This window comes from Aptenodytes patagonicus, chromosome 16, assembly GCF_965638725.1.
Source record: "Aptenodytes patagonicus chromosome 16, bAptPat1.pri.cur, whole genome shotgun sequence".
Lineage (NCBI taxonomy): Eukaryota > Metazoa > Chordata > Aves > Sphenisciformes > Spheniscidae > Aptenodytes > Aptenodytes patagonicus.
Window position 1 is genome coordinate 4452647 of NC_134964.1, and position 20993 is coordinate 4473639.

At 37.4% G+C, this 20993-nt stretch overlaps 1 protein-coding gene across 3 annotated transcripts in view; it reads right to left on the reverse strand.

The window, feature by feature from the left end:
• PRKCA (protein kinase C alpha) overlaps positions 1-20993 on the reverse strand; it is a 165065-nt gene that overhangs the window by 95654 nt on the left and 48418 nt on the right. For all 3 annotated transcript variants that reach the window (XR_012996643.1, XM_076353975.1, XM_076353974.1), the window contains exon 3: positions 9158-9240. Coding sequence is in view for 2 of the 3 variants with exons in the window: in XM_076353975.1 (XP_076210090.1) it covers positions 9158-9240 (83 nt within the window). In the remaining variant the exon portion in view is untranslated. The remainder of the gene's footprint in view (positions 1-9157; positions 9241-20993) is intronic.

Genomic DNA, 20993 nt, shown 5'->3' on the forward strand with positions numbered 1-20993 from the left:
ATAGAAGGTACAAATGTATTCTCAATAGATGATAAATGCAAACACGTTCCAGTACATGAACTGCTTTCAAGGTAACCTGTGAAGCTGCTTCCAACTACTTAAATGAAGGCGTTTAGGAGAGCAGCGGCATGAACACCTCTGCACAGCCAGCTAACAGCGATTAAAACCTGTCTCTGAAGGAGCACTGAACTGGTTGATCAGTAAATAAGCTTGTGCATGGGCACTGAGCAGTGGTAAACCACCCACAGGCAGGTGAGGAGCAAACTTCTGAACACAGGCAGTGCCTGCCAACTGGTGATGAACATAAGGTGGAGAGGATGACATATGGCTGGATTTTATTTATTGAGATGGGGGGGAAAATAGCATTTGGATTCTGAAGTATCCAGTAAGGGGAGAGGAACGTCAAGGGACATAAGACGCTGTCCCAGTTTAAGAGCGCTTGACTGTCCAACGAAAGAGTGGGATGGAGGAAACTGAGGCACGTTCTCCCTACCTTATACATGAACCTCCTTCAGATGCCAGCTGAGTATGAGCCGAATATATACACAATATATACAGAGACTTTTTTGGGTAGATTTCTTTCTTTAATTTCTCCCTCTTCCATTAAAAGGAGTCTTACCTCAGGACTGATTCTGTTCAAATTGAAATTTCATTGCCAATATACTCAAATAGCCACATTTCATAATGAGCCATTATAGCTGTGCACAGTACCATTTAAAAATACTTTTTAAAAAATTATAAAAGCAAGTTTTCCCTACAGTTAATTTTTAGGGCTTTGAGGTCAAAACCATAAGCATGAAACCTTTATTTCTCCATAAACTACTTCGGGCACTCTGCAGAGATTCAGAAGTCAGGGCAATCACAAGAAATAAAATACTTATTTTTGTAATAAAAATATCCTTGCTATCCTGTAAAATTTGTTTTAAAGTACTTACTGCATTGACTGTGATCTCTATTTTGGTAACCTAGGACTAGCTTTTTGGGAAAGGGAAGTAGGAATATAGTCAGGAATCTCATATTTTGACAAAAGTATGGTGGCATTGTAATTGTTTTACAATAAGAATATTACCTACTGTCCCCATCTAATAATGCCTATTGTAAACAAAGTCATCATGACTAATAATTTTCCTAATTAGAAAACAGACATGCAAACACACTGAGTTAGTATCTCGATTTGTAAATAGAGGGGGCTTTACATTTTCTTTGTTTAGGGTATACAATGAAAGATTAATAAATTTATTGCATCACAACTGTTTAAGAATCACTTCAAAAAATTCATACAGGCTTCTCTTTAAGGGAGCATTTTTGCTCATCTGGCAAGCGGTAAACTGTATCTTGCCAGATCTTCCTGCCTTTGTGTATCTTTTGTAATGAAGTGAGAAGATTTTTATTTTAATTAAAAAGAAAATATTTCTAGGACAAGATTGCCTATTATCCAAAATTCAGATTAGCAATAAAAAACCCAAACCTTGGTGGATACAATATTTATCAGTGATGCTTGTTTGTTGCTCAGGTCACTCATGATGTCGAACACAGATAATAGTTGCTTTTCATTGTAAAAACAACCAAATCAGACATGCCCTGCTGCTGCATTTCATTATCCTTGGAAAAAGACTGCAAAGCTTTCTGATTAAAATCCCTTTTTAACTAGTTCTACAGTAAGTCTTAATACTATGCTTCCAGTTACTGCCTTTTCTTTTCATGAGGTTTTTTGGGGGTTTTTTTGTTTGTTTTTTGTTTTTTTTTTTTTAATTCCCGAGACCAGTAAAGGAACTATCTTCTTTCACTCTGAAACCAGCCTCCTACATGTAGAACAGTCTGGAAGCATAATTAAAGGCCGGGGGGGTGGGGTGGGGCAGATAAAAAATTATTCAGCATTATGTGGAACTGAACAGAAGAAGAAATGTGGTCAAGATGACTAAACCCTTCAGGACAGCCCAGTTATATTCGTTTACTCCTACTAGGTGTAGAGGTGTGACTCAAGGAAGAAGATCCTTCATATCATTTGTATCACAACCACAACTATCAAACTGAATAGTAAACGTGGACATAAGCATTGCTCCAAGCCTAAGGCCAAACCCAAGCTCACTGCTGTCATACTGGACTCCTGGACTCATTTATAAATGATAAATTTCCACTGGTCCCCCTGCATATGAATTTTTTAGATTCAATCAAAATGAAAAGCATGATGGAGCCTTGCAGGACCTCATCTCGCCTCTCCCCTAGGTCCGATGAGGGCACAGATAATACCTACCGCACTGTTTAGAGAAGTAAACCCCAAAACAAAAATCTTAATTTCTTCTTTTGGTAACCCATTGCAGCAGTTACCCATCGTTACACCTGAAAAACTTCGCAGTTATGTAGTTGAATCTCCCTTGCCACAAGCTGCCTGTATGATACCTGGTTACAACTTAACAGACACGGAAAATATTCAAAGGTCATGCTTTAAAGACCTTTAACATTTTAGTTCTTTTCTAAATTCCTCTCCAGAAGAGCTGCAGAATTCTACATAAAACATCTCACTAAAAAAAGGAATAATCATTTCTAACATATCCCTGCAGGAAATTCATCGCCTTTGTATCAGAGGCGCACTGTTGGCCAGTACTGAGTTTATGACCCACTAAAAGACCTGCTTCATTTTCTTCTGCGCTGGTGCCTTCACAATCAGTTCACACTGATTTTTTTTTTTTCCCCTCTCAAGTGTGATTTTTTTTTTCATTTGTTTTACTAAATTGTATCTTAGTACATGAAAAAAATTCTGAACCTAAATATTGTCCTCTAATTCTTGTAAGCCCTCCCTACTGTCAACTGCAAATGGTGTAGCTATACATTATTCCAATATCCAAGCCACTGATGAAAATACTCAACTCCTGCAGCATCCCACAGAACCTCACAGTTGCTCAAATTTAGACTGATTTTTCAAATGTGCTTAAGATAAAGCTCCCAAATAATTTCAATATCAAGAGGCTTATCGACTTTAAAATCTTTTCTATATATGTCACCTTCAACGTCCATGAGGTCAGTTACCCTGCCAAATGGGATGAGATGGCTTTGCTGTTTCATTTTGCGTAAGCCCACATCTGTATCTTATCCATTCATTCTCTTCTAGGTGCTTAAATATTAAGAACTCACTGCAATTCTGAGGAGCAAAGTCAGATTTAATCTCCCCTGACTGTACAGTCATTTGCTCTGTTAGATTTTTTTCACTTTTTAATTTCTATTTATTTATTTTGCTCATAAACCTCCTTTGGATCCTATATTATTACAATCTGAAAGGAAAATAGTGCTGATCCAGAGACGGTGATGTCTGAGTTCTTGTGCACTCAATATTAAGTTTTATAAACTCGTACTGAAAAAAATTAATACAGTCAAACAATATTTTAAGTTACTGGTGATTTTTTTTTTAATTCTGTGTGGCATGGAATTGGGAACATTTTAATAAGTCACATGCAGTTTGGAAACACTTTCTGGTCACTACGTTCCATTAACAAATGGAACAAAGATTTAACTCTCAATTTTGAAGTATCCTTTTTGAAAGAAACTTGCCTGGTTATTCCTTAATATTAAACACATCTTAACAAAGCTAGTTACAGCAGCAGTCAATTTTTGGGGCTGCTCTTACATTTTTACAGTAATTTACTCAAGTTTTAAAGCATTTCATCAATGACTTAAAATAGTTTTTATGGACACCGAGTAATCTTCCAAAAACAAGTATCTGAATTGGAGATGACGCTTCATGTAACTTTAGAGTGTGACAGCAGCAGGAGCTGGTAAATTGTACTCAATAGCATCACCATAAAAGAGTCGGCCATGAAGAGAAGATGAATAATTTCTATTCAAACTACAGAGAGCCATTAGACAGCAAGAAAATAACTTCCTGAGTTGGTATTTTGCTAAGACACCAGAGCTCTCACCCTGCCAAGTATTAAGGAAACGTGAAATTTTTTGATTGCGTGAATTCTTATTTCATCTGCAACAGGACTTTGTTCCCCGGGCACCATCATTTCAGTACTAGTCAAGGACAACCACTTTTTTCACAAGTATTATTTTCCTTTTGGCACAAACACAGACCTTTCAACCTCACATTTCAGGTAGTCTGAGTAAAGCAAAAAGAGGGCGATTTTAAGCTTTTGTCTCTTTTACACTCACCTTTGAGGCATTTAATTTTAAAGTAATAAAAATAATTTATTCCCTCTTTTACAGCAATAGAATACTGTAGCAAATAAAAATGTTACACGAGGAGACAATATTTGTAAACCACTATTTTTAGCACGATACAGACCACGGGACTTTTATACAGCTGAGTAGCCAAATTTTATTAAATATTTAGCTATATGGCATGTAAGAAAGGCTAGGAAATAAGAAAAGACCTGTGGATAGTATAGTCTGAAATCTCTTTTGTTGCTTTAACTGTATTTAAATATCTAGAAATTAAAAAATAACTTCTGTTGCAACTGTTAAATATACTTAGAGAAAGTACTAAAATTGTCAGTGGAGGTCCCCCTTTCTGCAGGGGATTGCTGCAGCCAAAAAATGTTCCAAAGAGCTTTGGCAATAGCTACACGATAGAAATCTCTCTGAACACGATGTATTTTTAAAGTACTTGAATTCTCTCTTTCAAAAGAGCATTATTTTAAAGGTATACTTCGACCTTGCCCTTTAGCCACAGGTAGACATTTAGCCTTCATGAAAGTCAGAACGAAGTTTCTAAAAATTACGGCTTTTCTCCCCTTTGGATTCTTCCTAACCGACTAATAAACCCCACTGCTCAGAAACCCTCCATATCCCTGGAGGCATGTAGCGTGAATGCCATCCTATGTCGCCTCAAGACAAATCTATAAATAAGTCCTTGCCATCGTGTCCTAGATACCTCAGGCCTCAGCAGGGACGTTTGTGAACACTTACCTGCAAGAGCTGCCTGCAGGAAACGCCTCCCTCGGCTGTTAAAGGCAGTTTTGTTTCTGAGTGGGAAATGTTTTGTATATTGAAATGGTTTGCATTCTAACCTTGACTACGACCCATTGCAGGGCACCTACCTGGCTGTTAGGCTTCGGATTCTCCTTATTAAGTAAAACAAGTTTAACCGATAATTATTCTAATTTTCTAATGATGTATTTGTAAGGATAGCCTCATGGCTATGCTAAGAGGACAGTACATGATGATTTAAAATTGTTATACTATGTAATAAATAATATTACAATATATAATTATTATAATTTATAATTACTGCTCTAGAAATTTTCATTTTATTAATGACAACATTACTCTTACAATTAATGGAAAGGCTACATCATGCAAAGACACTGGAGAATGAGTATGCAAATTAATTGTGCACCTGTATGAAATAATTTAGAAAAGGACTTTTTAATATTTAAAAATCTGCTAAATATTATGATAAGCTTTATAGCACACTACATTTCAGAATGAAGCTTGAACTAACTCGGATAGGAATAAGTTACTGAATTGTAAAAGGGTAGACATTATAATCAAACATTTCAGTAAATTAAAGTATAACATTCTACAATCCTCTGTGTAACAGGACCCTCTAATGTAGCACAATTTTAATAAAACATATTTATTTTCTGTTTGCTTTTAATCTTCAAAGTGTTTTTGAGATATCACTTCTGTGTAAATATTGAAAATGATGATTTGGTAACCCAAATACTAAAACAAGGCATTAGGCTGATTTATTTGATCACCAAGGCCAAAAAAACCAAATCACAAAATGCAGTCAGCAATATTAAAGACTATTAACAGCCTGCCACATAACAGATTCTATAACCATGAAGAGATTCTCGATAAAATTAAATGGTCTCACACAGAAATGTGTGTTCTCATTTATGAACTTTAGGAGAAAAACCCTGAAGGACCCATGTTTTTAAAAAAAAAAAAAAATCAAGAACACTTTCAAGAGTCAAACCATTCATTACAGATACAGAAGACCTACTCATGAGTGTCACCACCAAAACTGTCAATCAACAATAACTTTCATTAACATCTTATATCACAACCGAGCACTAAGATAAAACTAGATTTAATTATTTTATTCTACTTATGTTTTAGGACCGACCAAAGCAAATCAGCAACGTATTGCTTGTAGGTATGAACTATATTTAGAGAAGGAGTGATTCAACAGACATTGTTTAATTGTTCGGACTGTTGCTGAAATTCTGGCCCCTTTGATGCTCAGCAGGTATTTTGCCATTGACATCAGTGAAGCTGCATTTCACCCAGCCTGACGGCTGCTAAAACAGCTACAGACACACGCATCAGGATGAATCTGGCACTAGCGCCTACGCTGGCTTATACCTGGTAACGGTGACCTTTACTCAGTTTGGTAATAACAGTAACTCACCCGAGATGTAAATTGTTGCCTAACAAACTGCAGGTAAGAGTTTCTAGGAAAGCAGGTCCCGTAGCAGACGGCGCAGTGCAACGTCGGTACTGGCACTGCCCACGTGCACAATACAGAAGGTGTATGGGGAATTACAGAATTCGGGGAATCACCCGAATGCCATCCAGTGGGATGCAAACGGGTCGACTATACCTGAAGTCATCTGGACAGCAACAAAAAGTAGCAGCTACGCTACTTTCTTTAGAGACAGGAGATGGGGAGAGAGTAGGTGTTGCCACCTACCTTCTGCATGCTAGTTTAGTGACAAGAACACTCACCCGGCAGGGGAGACCTGGATTTTATCCTTTCTGTAGCTCAAGGCACTTCAAATCCACAACTTCCAAATGCCAAAATACCGCTTTAACTGTGACACTATATAGACAGAGCCAATCTCCACACTTCCCTTCAAAGCATAAAGAATTCAAGAACTTTCAGAAAAGGGTATGAGGAATAATTTTGGTTTCTTGTTCCTGCCTTCATGATTCTTTTAATAGTAGAGTCTCCTTTGATAAAACGCACTAAGGAACGCTATGAGCAAAGGCAGACTGAGGACTGGCCTCCTTCCTGCGTAGAGAGGCCCTGTGAATGCCTGTAAGCCTCTGCATTGGCTTCTGAGTGAGTGCTCTGACATTATTGTCAAAAGTCTCTTCCCCTGACTTCTGTCATAAAAATTGACTTTGGCTCAGTTAAGTGACTTTCTTCAAGAAAGCTGGGCTCTATGCTAAGTGGAAAGAGATGCTTTATGTACAGCCCTGAATAACTTTCAAAACTCCCAAGGAACGCATCGCGGCTTCACTGGCATTTCCTATGTCCTGGTCCCATTCAACATTCTTAAGGAACCTTTGGCAAAATCCATGCTCTTTGTACAGGTAATCAATGTAACTGCTCCGTGCTTGAACCCTGACTTCTTGAATCTTATTCCCTGGCTTGATCTATGATGTCCTTAACTTCTGCTGATTGCATCCATACATACCAGCGCCTTTAGCTTAGATACTCTGAACCTCACTGTTGGAGCAATGCTCTTTTGGGGTGTCACAGCTCGTAAATGGCCACAAGTAACCAGGACTGATGAAAGATGAAGAAAATTTGAGATGAGGAGCTAAGTGCAAAAAAGTGAATAGGAAGAAAAAGACAGCTGTAGATACAGATACAAATGAAATAACGGAGCATTTAATGAGTTACCAGAACTGAATATGGAAAAAGATGGAAAGGTGAAAAGAAAGGCTGCAGTTACAATCATATTTTTAATATCATCCAGTTGATTTTAAGCAATGATATTTCGAGTACTGTGAAGCTTCTTCCGTTGTAAGCAGTTGCCAAAGTAGTAGTAATTGAAGCTAGGTGATCTCTGGGGAAAGGTACTGCTCAGGAGCAGGCTCACGAGAGGGTCACTGCTCAGTAAGTGGGGAGGGGACAGGGGGAAAGTTAGGAAGAGAAGGAAGAGAAGAGACAGACAGATGTGTTTCTGCCACCAACTTCAGTGTGCTGCCACAAGACTGTCAGATCTCACCCCCACCCAACTCTCTCTGCGACCAGTGGAGAAAGACCAACCACAGGTATGACTGAGGTCACCTAAGATCTGGTTTGCTCTCTGGAAGTGACTATCTCTATCAGCTAAACAGGAGAAACTGAGTAGGATAACTACACTCCTAACTTCAGCATTTTTCTTATGCACCTAAGTTTAGATTATGTGAAATATTTAGAAAATAAACTGTTTTTAAAATTCTGCTCAGTTCTTCAACATTTCCTTGTATTTAAATTTAAAAATAAGAAAACTTTTTAACATCTCAAATTTTCCAAAACCCCTTGCAGCTTCTGCCCATATATTGTTCATTGATCTCATGGCTAGCATATTAAAACAATTCACGAGAAGCTCATTAAAACCTAGCAAGAAAAGTCTTCTGGTGCATTTCATCAGAGGAGATAATAACCTACAATCTAGAGCATGAATATGTTATAAGAAACAAAACAGAGCCATTCAGACAAAGAACACTTGGAATGTATTGTTCCCATAAGCAGATGTTAAATTACTTCACCGTAAAGTGGAATTTATAAAACCCGAAGAAATGTTATTTTTATGTGAACAAACAAGATTGGTTTATTATTTCAGCAGGGTGACACAAAATTCTTGTACATGTGTCTCACCATGTAGGCAGATGTGTTGAAAGTAAAAACTAATTGTTGACCAAAAATGCTACGTGTACATAGAAGTACTGACAGAGCAAGACAGACTGGGTGTATCCTGACTGGTACACTAGCTCAAGCATGCATATAATTGTTTTGAAAACCTATCTCAGATAAGCCAGCTGGCTCAAGATTAAACTGTCATCAAAATGGAGCTGTAGATCCTTGTGTGTAGACAGGACAAGGACCAGAGTCAACTCTGAAGTTACACCTTGAGATAAGAGGGATACAAAGAAAGCTCAGAAAAAGCCTCAGCCTTTCCTAGGAACTGTTGGTATCAAATATATCCAGCATAAAGCAAACAAAAATATAAAGCTGACTTCATGCTTGGGTAAACACCTCAGGGCTGTCACATTCCGAGGGGTATTGATCTTGGTCACACGTTCACGGTTACTTTTCTTACCAAAAATAGATCTTTAAAGTCTATAAAATATTCACTTCAGAACCGTTAAAACCACTAGGGCTACAATTATCTGTCATAAAGGGCCTACTGATATTGTTTGTAATGCATTCTCACAGCTAGGTGTAACAACATAAAACTATGTGTAAAAGCAACATATTAAATACCAATGTACTTACATCAGTGTCAGGTCCCTTGTCAGCCCCAGGACAAGAGAAGGTAACAAACTCATGGCATCTCTTATGAACCACAAAACAGCAAACTAGTAAGAAAAGGGAAACCAACAGTTAGAATGACATAGGGGTTTTTGGGTTTTTTTCTGTTGTAACAAATATAATTACAGAGGAAATAAAACTTATAGTCAAATATTTCACCTGTAAGTCGATGAAAGAAAGTAGAGCCTAATGTTAAATAAAGACACACAAGAAAGGCAGACGTCAAGTAAACAATATAATTAAAGAGGAGATAAGCATGCACGTTTAAAAATCAAAAGACTCTAACACAATGATAAATTTTTAATGTTTAAGACAGTCCACAGTGTTAAAATATAGTGTGGGATGAACAATTCCGTGAAGCCACATTTCCTGAATCTAAATCCATGTCTGTAACAGGCACTGTCAATGTGCATTCAGGCAAGAGCAGGAGGCATAAATGAGGAACGTTAAGCTGGAATGAAACCCATCCTGGGGTGTGGGATTTCTTCACCTGCATGCCTTGGTGAAGATGCCTACAAAGATCTAATGTCTTTCCTAGTTAACTACTTCTGTGAGAAACCAAAGCTCTGAGTGAAGACTGCTGTAGAGAACAGAGTGTTCTCATATCACAGAATGGCAGGAGATAATGGGAAAAGAAAATTAGCTCCTGATTACAATATGACTCCCATTTAAAATTTATGAATGATCTGAAAGAACTTTTTCTTTCTGAGATAAGGAAAGCTTATTTTAATTTAATTAGGTCACGTGACTGAGGCTATAGGTTGTGTCACACAGCATCGGTCATACATGTCCCCCCAAACCACACAAAAAGAACAATTTGCTTCAGTGCGCTTACTTTGAGAAGCAGGTATTTTAGCTTTTCACCCTCACTACAGGTTCTTTCTTAATGTTGAGCGTAGTTCAGATATTTCAAAATTGGTCCACATTTCAACAAGACAGAACAATCTAGATTTGAGATTGTAAAAATCTTGAAATAAACACCATAGCATCAAGCAATGAGTCGGGAGATTATAACGAAACAACTCAAAACTAATTCACAATTTCTTTACAGATAATACATTCCCTGAATGCTTTAAATTTTGCATTTCCAATACCTAAAAATACAGTATTTCAAAGGACACTTCTAAAGAATAAAATAGATTTCAATTGATTGGCAATTGCAAACACTGAATTTCTTCAACTTCAGCAGAAACCAAATTGTTACCTCAATTTTTCTAAACAGCTCATTTCACGAGGCATCTTTAACAGTTCTTTTTCCCATTTAAAACGTACATGAATTTCTTTCACCTAATGAAGAGAGCTGAAAAGATGTTATCAAATGCACCTTCATGCCATTGCAGCATACAAGGATGATTCCACCATAATGCCAGGCTGGCCTCATTTGCATCCTTAAGTCAGCCGTCTGGCTTTAAAGAAGTCTGATCACCCCTGTATCTTTCTCCAGCTATTTTTCGTCATCATCCCATGCAGCAATTGTTTCCAATGGTTCTATTTCTGACATGGCATATGTTTATTCTTTGGGCAAATGGAGTAAAATGGGCTTTGCTCCACTGATTCCAGATAAGCGCTGCTGACTTCACATGAGCCAGAGTTCTGGCTCAATGTATGCTGCCCACTTGGTTGTCTAGTTTGTTAATCAATCTAAATCCCAATGAATCCTACAATTATCATTTCGATGGTTTGTTTCTACCAACTGAAAGACCACTAAGTGGCAATTACTATTAATATTACTTGCAGCTGAAAAATGTTTCACTTCCAGATTGTATTTTTGGTTCCAAACCTTCCACTCTTGAAGACAATAGCCTGATTTATGTTTGCAGGAGTAAATCACATGGAAAAAAAAAATCTTGTTACATCCTTCAGAAAACAAAAAAGTTAATAATTACTTTTGTATGCAGTGATCATACAGTTGCAAAATACAACATAATAGTCTATGCAAAAGATCTGAGAAATATCTCTGGAAAGTTTGTAGAACTGAGCTGCTTTACCGATGCCTACCCTTCAAATTAGGATCTTAGACTGGCTACTCCAGCTCTGCCTTTATTCAGCAAGAGTGTACGTTACAAAAACTCTGCATATTTGGGCATCTATTTTGGGCAATATTTATGAAATACCGTAGTCACTTCCTATCTCTGAGTTGACAGCCTCTCATAGCGTGTTAAAGAATTCATTCAACTAGAGACAATGTCAACCTTGTTTTTAATATGGTATATCATAATTGTCAAGATAGATACATAGGAAAAACAGTGCCACTCTTTGCTACAGCCTTGTTCTATGGTTATGACCTGAAGCTACTAAATTCTGTGAAAACGATGCTAATCACACTACAACAGAAACTCCAATACAGCTGCCAAAATAAGTAAACCAGACAGCATTTGTCCTCTTGGACTTTAAGCTACACTTCAAAAAAAGTCACTTAAGGCTTCAATTATTAATGTTGACTACTGAATTTAAAACCTTTCTGTTCAGTCTACTAACAGACTGACTGTTGCGTGCACCTCAACACCGACGGTCTCAATTCTTTTTCCCTGATCTCCCATTTGTATTTGTAATGGGTCACCTATCTCCAAAGAACTTGGTTCCTTAGTAAGCAATTCAAAAGCACTGGACCTGTCTCACCTTTTGAGAATACTCAAATGAGAACCAAATAGTTTGACACAAAAATAAACAATGGAATAGGCAACTCTCATGGAATCATAAATCTAAAAGGAAAAGGATAAGGATGAACCAAAATCCCTTGTTAGCAGCCATCATTTCCATACAGAAAATTTAACATCCAAATTTTCATTTTGAAATGCAGCCATTAGAGTGTATTTTAGCATTAGTTTTTAAAGTTTTCTTAATTTCACAAAGCAATACAGAGCTAGAGAATTCATGTAAAAATTTACTTAGTTCAGATAACATTTCGTTTGCACTTAACTGCTTAAAATAACATGCCTTTTTTTAGTAATAGAGATGAAAAATAACCTCTCACTTGTTACTTGTTTTGAAAAGATGTTAATAGCTTCACATCACTTATTGCAGCTGTTAAGAAGTCACATTATGTTCATCACCTTCTTGTAATGAAAGTTGTATTACACTATTTTGCAGAGACTGCCAGGAAATTTGTTGCTTTACATTTTAACAAGAGTATAAGTAGAAGCGAGCTAGCACACATTATGCATAGTAGCTCGAGAGCAAGCGGTATCTCGAGGCTGACAGTTAAAATTAAAAAGAAAATTATTGAGGTATTTTCATGTTTTGACAGCGTGATTTTGATCTGTGGTATATATAATATGGTTGTGAGCTTCCATCCTGTCCAGCTCTGGACTTGCTGGAGATAAATACTCTCTGAGCAACCCAGGGAGTAGGCGTGGGAGGGCACGGGGAGGAAGGGAGAGAACAAAACAGGCCTTGTGTTGCAAAAACAGACTAACTGCTAGTTGTTCGCTGGCATGCTTCATCTACCAGGCTGATCTCTCGCCTTCCATCCTCCCAGCAATGCTACAGAGAGCAGAAAATGTTAAATGGGTATCATGAAAACAAGGAAGAATGTGGTAAGGAGCACGCAATGCATTCTCAGAACAAACAAGTAGAAGATGCACTACATGATTTGTGGGATTTATGATACATAATGGAGGGCAATTCATTCTATCCAACACTTCTCTGTCAGTGCACAGTACTGAGAAAAACATGTTGTTAATAATATACATATATGTTGTCATCAGTCACTTAGAGTTACAAGGCACTGCTGTAAATTTCAAACTGTTTTCTAAATTATGTGATGTGCAAAGATTAGCATGTTACATTGTCGGGTGAGACTTATCTGCTAAAAAAAAAATACTGTTACCAGTAGGCTTTCATATATGACACAGACTGGTGAGACAGAAATGAAATATTACAATAATAAATAACAGAAGCAGTCTTCTCTATTAGATGATCTTATTATTTGATGGAGCATGTTCAAAGAAGGGCAACGAATCTGGTGAAAGGTCTAGAGCACAAGTCTGCTGAGGAGCGGCTGAGGGAACTGGGGTTGTTTAGCCTGGAGAAAAAGAGGCTGAGGGGAGACCTCATCGCTCTCTACAACTACCTGAAAGGAGGTTGTAGCGAGGTGGGGGTTGGTATCTTCTCCCAAGTAACAAGCGATAAGGCAAGATGAAACAGCCTCAAGTTTGCGCCAGGGGAGGTTTAGATTGGATATTAGGAAAAATTTCTTCACTGAAAGGGTTGTCAGGCATTGGAACAGGCTGCCCAGGGAAGCGGTTGAGTCACCATCCCTGGAGGTATTTAAAAGACGTGTCGATGTGGTGCTTAGGGACATGGTTTAGTGGTGGACTTGGCAGTGCTGGATTAACGGTTGGACTTGATGATCTTAAAGGTCTTTTCCAAACTAAACAATTCTATGATTCTAGCTATAAAGGAGAAAAGCCATTGTTGAGCCCCAGTCACCCACACATCATTTAGCCATATGTCTGAAGAGCTCTACAGCCACAAGCATTCCAAAGAATTAGGGGTAAAAATATCAAGACAAAAGTCATATACTTTATAATTTGGCATTATTAGAAAAGTATATAAAGTATATAAAGTATATACTTATATAAAGTATAATATTATACTCCCACTTTTGGAAGAAAAACAACAGGTTAGATGAGCCTTTCCAACAGACATGAATATCTCTACTAACCAGTATTTATTTATTCAGTAAAACAAATTAAGCTGCAAACCTAAAGGGTGGAGAGAATACATTTCTAAGAGAGTCTAACTGAACTGCCAGTTACCGTCTATAGAGAAATTAGGGAGTTTTTTGAAGTCATCTTTGACTCATTTTTGTAATGATCGAGACTATTCTCCCAACTCAAATGATAAATTTATAAAATCTTAACCACCTTAAAAATCGTGTATTATCTTCCCATCTAAACAAACTTCAAAGCTGTGGCTCCGCTGTTATGACATAGAGTTGCCCAACAACAACTATACATATTCTTGCCTACGTAATTTGTTTCCAGGTTTCAAGTATTGATTCTTCCAAAGGGTGGTAGAAGAGGGCTGGTTGGTAGCAATAGGGAAATTACCCTGCGTACACTCAGTATTTGTAGCTGGGTTTCTGCTTTTGGGTTTTGTTGTTGGGTTTTGAACACGAACTGATTCTGAACTGGGCTAAGGAGTTAAAACAGAAGTATAGTAAGTACGAAATTACTCTCAGTACACTAGAGAACTTTAAGGGCCTCTACAATAGCTTGGAGCGCTGCATAATTTTTATGTTGCTGTTTCACATGCTTTGCATTTTCAGCGAGGCCACAGAATTTCCCCAAGGGGCCCATATTACTGGCTGACTTGCGTTTTCTGCGCAACACCAAGCAATGAATGAATTTGTCACATGGCATGCACTAGTTCATTCTAAGATTAAATACAGCAATTACATTGAACGGAAACAGGGTACTACTTCAAAATAGACAAATCATTTAAATACCAGCTACATTTGTTATTTAAATAAGCAGTACTGTTTAAATAAATTTACTAGGAATAGATTAAACTCAGGAACGGAATACTTCCAGAACAAGAAGAGTAACAATTAAGAAACAGGATTTAGCAATACTTGTCTTTCTCCTTTTCTGAATGTTATGATTATAACTTGTAAAAAAATAATGCAAATCCCTTTCATATTAAATATAAACAAGGCTGTGGATTATAAAACAAACACAAGTCAGAAGAAGCACTACCTTTAAATGTTATTAGCCTACTGAATCCACAGGGAATTTTTAAAAATTACATTCCCCTAACTTTTTCAAGTTATATAATTTATAACACACCAGCTAGTTTTTCTGCCAACGTTTTACGCCATCTAGAAGAGAGTGCTATCTCAAGAGAGTACCCAGGCTAACGCTTGCAACTGCTATATGCAACCTTTCCACTTGGCATTTACAACACCTTTCTCACTAAAACAGCCTACAGCCCAGCGAGATACAGTCTGTTCCAGGATAACATAGTTAAGAAAAACAACAGTCTCTCCCCATCACCTTAGCCTGTTACTAAGCTTCTTAAAGCTCTTTTGTAAGACCACTAGGTCACACAGCACCTTTACAGCACTAATCTGCGTGGTGCTACACACTGCTTGCTTCACAGATTATCTTTATTTTCATTGCAGTTTCTGCAAACCTCAAACTACCTTCCCCAAGCAGCATCAAAAACCTACCTTGAAGTCAAAGTATACAGACTACATGAAATCAATATTGATAAATTAGGGCTGATTCCTACTTCTAAGCTCCAAGTCTACCAGCCAATAATTGGTTTGCCTACCCTCAGATTCATACACCTGACCTTGCCGCACAGATTTTCTTTTTCAATTTTGCCAAGTTCAATTAGGCTAATTAAGTAGGGGGGAAGACAGAAGTAAGATCTCTACTACATATTTTTAAAAATTTAAGAGAAAGTAATGGTTAAATTGCAACAATATCTTATTTGTGCAAGAGGATTATACAGATCGTCTGGACAGTCTTAACTACTCAGGTCATTAACTCCTTTACACTAAGTATAAAACAGATGGATGTCACCGGTAAGCTGGCTATGCAAGATCTACAACAGCATGCAAATACAGTCTGTACGCCTGGCAGAGAATGCATATACATTTTCATTTACCCAAACAACTTTGGCAGACCTGGTAGTACAGTGGGATAAAATTATAAATAAATACCTGCAGCTATATATGTAGCACATTTTTAAAGCAGTTGGGATTTAGTAAGATACCTCACATAATATATTCAGATTTGTCTGAATACTACATTCAGACACATACTATACCAGATTTGTCATTTCTGCCTTCCATTACAGGGAAAAGAAGGTATACGATACTGGTTTTTTCCCCTAAAACCGTAGGCACAACGTTTGCAAAACTGAAGAATTTCAAAATATTTAAGTATTTAATGTAATATAAAGTATTCAACACTGTTTCAACCTACTTGTTAATGATGTACTTTTGAAAAAAGAGAGATCACCATTTCTATGTAAAGTCCTTGCTAAAATTTCACAAAGCTATTAATCTCTCTCCTTTGACGTGTCCCATTTTATAAATGAATAATAACCCAGAAGTCATCTATCAAAACCAGCATCGGAATAGCTATTTCAAGAACTTGTAACAACAAAAAAAGATGACCCACAATCACAGACTTTTTATATCACTTCTGTAGTAGGAACTCACTTTAGTTTAAAAATCTGCTGAACTTAACATGTTGTATGCCAGCAACAAAGACGCTCTGGGTGCCTGCTACGATCTGCTTTGTAGCCGTGTACAAGCACATCAGCGAGGAACAGCACGGCTCTTTCAATTAAAGAACTCACACAATATGAAAGCCCACAAATGTTTCTTGTGAACACCGAACATTAGTTGTTCAGATTTTTCAACTAATTCAGCAATGACCCTAATCGCGGAAATGGGATGTCTTAAATAAAGCAGCTACCTTCAGTTTTATATATTACCTAACGCAAAAATAAAGGGCTGAGAAAGCGAGCAGTAGGAAGCAGCACAGGCTGTACGTCTTTTCAGACTGTATGAAACGACAGGATACAAGATGAAACCAATCTCCAGAACGCAGCTGTTGGGTTTTATTTTGTTTTGTAATACAGCTGGAATCCTGGATGCCAAAAGAAAGCTAAGAGCTTTCGGAAAAATCATGGTAGCTGCCTCTACCAATGCTACAAGACACAGTCTCATTGAATCCCAGACACATCACCTAGCATGAAAAGAAGAAGGTCCTCAATGAGTAAAACCTTCACTAAAACTAAGAGCAATCACAACGGCTTTGCTCTTACAAGCCCAGCCGCCATCGCGCGCCACGTTCTTCCACTTCTGCCTCCATCCACTGAGCCCAGGACCAGCCCAACGGAGCCCAGGCCCGGGAAGCTGCCGTGGCCAGAGCTGCTCCTCACTGCCAACCAAGCTGAAAACTTTATTGTTCAGTCATGAGACGCCTAATGCACTGAAGACAAACGTCTTAAAGACTTATGCGATTTCTTAATCTTTCATCTCGCGTTAAATCACCCACACGGTCAATTTAACACAGCCTGCGCCACGCTTCACAGTAACGTCTGAATCTGTTCACAGCTCGAAGCACAGAAAACTGATGAAATACAGAGAACATGCTAGTACAGCTGTACGGTTTTACCGTGAGGCTTTTAGAAATATTTTAGAATATTTTAGTACTAATGTTATAGCTTGTTTTTCTCAGGACTTTACTTCATAATTTAATAATATCAAGCTACTGGTGGCTGTAAACCAAAACACTTCCTCCTTTGAGTATGATTTGTATGGACACAAATATAAATCGAAATGCCAGATCTGAATGCCAAGAGCTGAACATAAATTCAAAATACACTGAAATACTTTAAGTCTAGGTTTTTAGTTGTGTTTGAGAAACCTTATAACATACTAACAAAATTAATGAACCTTACTCACCTGCAAACACAATCCACACACTAATTCCATTATTGCCAAAAGACGGTATTTATTTTTCTTCGGGATGGGAAGAAGTGAGGCCAGGATGACACTGAACGAGCTGTTTGAAATACAAACAGAGCCATATCCCAAGTACTAAACTATGAGAAATAAACTTCCTGCAATACCTGTTTGGACACAATCCTGATAAGAGAATTAATTCCCAATTACTGATGCAATAAGGATAACCACACAATTCTGCATTTACTCACATATGTGAAAGTCATTAAAAAGATGATAGAATCCTTTGACGTTAACTTTCACATAACATGCTTCCAGAATAGCGTAATGGGGCTTCAGATGTATTAAAGCAAAATACTCACGCCTTGCATATTTACTTTATTTTTCAAAGAAAACAGAGCACTTCATTTTAAACCGCAAAAGATCTAATTTCACAAAGAAACTTTATTACAGCATTTATGTGCCATCTAATGTTTATGCCTGGAATTATATAAATTTAAGTATGAAGAAAATCATGATACTGATCCACAGAAACACAAGCTCAGACACGCTTCCTTCTCTTCAGTCCAATCTCATTTGCACTTTGTAGTTTCTTTCAGCATGGGGAAGGTCTAAATCAAAACATAACTGTAAAACTTATTAAATCTTGTCACAAAAAACTCACCTTGTATTGCTTAATGATAATGATTATCTCTGTAAGAGTTAAACTTGCTATATAAATGCACTTCAAACTGCAACAATTAGCTCATTTTTGTTTGCATGAGTAATCAATTCTGTAGCCTGTTCTATGGTATATTCTGTGCTAAAATGACTGCATTAAAAATGCAAGATACTAATTTTGTGCCCCAAAGGCACAAAAAACCCTTGAAAGGCATTATTTAGTCTCTTGCTGACACCAAACCAAATCATTTGGATATAATGAAATTGCCAGGATTCACTGTATTACTGCATCTGCAGTGCAATATGTAATATCTTTAGTTAGAAGATATACAGGCATTCCCATTTGGTGCTGGATTGTAATTACTATTTATTCTACATTGTCTCCAATTTGGTCGCTTTCTTTTCCCAAACACAAAATTGGTATTAATACATAAACATTACAGTCCTGTTAATTTATAACTTACATGAAAATACTGGTCCAATCAACTAACAAAGGGGAAGATATTACAGATACGTGACCACCACCAACTGGCACCAACCACAGCAACCCGGGATGGGCAGCAGAAGTAGACAGCAAAGGTCGCGTGGCCTTCAGTGCAGTTACATACTGTGCTTAGAAATTTCTTAATACAAAATTCTACAGTTCATAGTTATTATGTTTTAAAGACTTCCAGCTGACAGATGAGTACCAGGTTACTTCATATATACCTTCACAGTGACCTGCTAGAAGATGCAAAAGGTAAAAATAGGGAGTGGGATGTATGTCAGAAGAAAGTGTCACACAACAGCAGCTTGTGCTGGTCTGTGGTAACGAAGCTGTCACCTGCCTTTCTCTCCAGGATTTTGGATGACTACAACTTCACGATCAAAGAGCCAGCAGCCACTTGCCACTCCTGCCCTGAGGCCTCCACAAGTTTCATTCCACGAAAATACAGATTTTTTTTTTTTTTAATGGCAATGATTATTCTATGCCTCTCTCAACCTATCAGAAGTGTGGCTTGAATAGCAAAAAGCATTTTAAAATAAAAAGGTTCAAAAGATATGGCTGAAATTTTCAAAGGATACGGAGGAAAAAGAGAAAGTTCAGCTCCTCTTGGACATGAGGGATACTAATAAAACCAACTGATAATCACTTTAGACACTTTTTTCAAAGGGTTCAGACTGGGGTTTTTAATCTTACCCACCCATTCTGTTTCAGTAGTAGTAGTAGTGTATCAAGAAATTGAAGAGATTTTGTTAATTTTTTTCCTGTTGCTGTTTCTCTTCATTATTTTTATGTTACCAACAGATGCCCAAGATTTGTTGCAATTCTTATCCAATTACATACACCTTATTAAAGGGTCATCTCCTAGAAACTTCAATATCACTTTCCTCCACTCATCAGTCACTGAAAACATAGTTTCATCCCAAAGTAACTGCAAGTTCTCAGGAAGAAAAACAACATACACAAAAAATAAAACTCCGCATTAGACCAATTACAGTTAGAAATTTATTGCCAATGTAACACAAACACATAGAGAAACCAATTACAGAATTAAGAAAACTCACCCTCAGCCAACAGGTGGAAGATTTTTTTTTCCCCAGTGTGTTTGAAGGGTATATTATTTACTCATAACAAGCAGATTAATTTCTTAGGTTTGGTAGTTACCAAAATTACATGGTTGAGTGAATGACGTAAGTTACAGTAACTCATTCCAAATAGCAAAAGTGGTATTTATAGGAAATACCTATGGGTTCAGAGGTAGGTAGTAGATACATAACAAAATACGAAACCATGGAAACATGTCATTTAATTATGAATGAATGAATTACATTTGCACTAAAACATTTAAAGAAAAAAAAATTTTCAAAACAAAGAAGTAGTTGAGATGGGAGATTTGCAGCAAGAAAACCAGTATGGCAACAGGCAGCGGAACCTGCCACCATATGGTCACTGTAACTTTTAAAGCTAAAGGTACATTTTGAGCATGAATTCAGGAAAATTGAACTACTTGTACCCATCCGTCTACTAAGTCAGCACTAGGCCTTCATGGAAAGCCCTGCTTAGTTTACACATCTTGGTTCCCAGTGCTTTGCCAGCTCAAATGTTTGTACTCTTAGGGAAACACTACATCAGCACACAGAGCTGACATAGGGATTTCTTAAGTCATGGTTAAGTGACCACTTTAATTTGACATACGGCACATTGCTGTCAAAACCAGTGGCCCTGTCTGCTTGCTTCTAAGTCTTAACATTTATGCAGTCAATTTTTTTTGGCAAGGTTAGGTTTTAGCTGGACCAGTTCCCCGAGCTAGGTCAATACACAGAACATGAAAGTTCATGTAGCACAAAACCAGAACTACAAGACCACCACAGTAGCCTAGATTTATACTAGATAAAGCAACCATGCGATACCAACCTATATGAATGTTAAAACTCAATCCATGTTGCATGATTTAAGTCAAAGAACTGAGAGGATTTCTTCAGTTTGTCTAGATGGTTGACAAAGATTTCAAAACATTTTTCAAGTATAGACAACATTCCTGGAATTTGATCTTTATCTCAAAATGCTCCCCAAAATTTAGCCTACGCTTCAGTTCTTAGAACGAATAATGGCTATTCTTGTTATTAAGTCATATAAAAACTTGACTATGAAAATAGTATACAAGCATTTTCCACCGTATGGTCATGACATATTTGTGCAGTTTTTCCTGGCTCACTGAAGCAGCA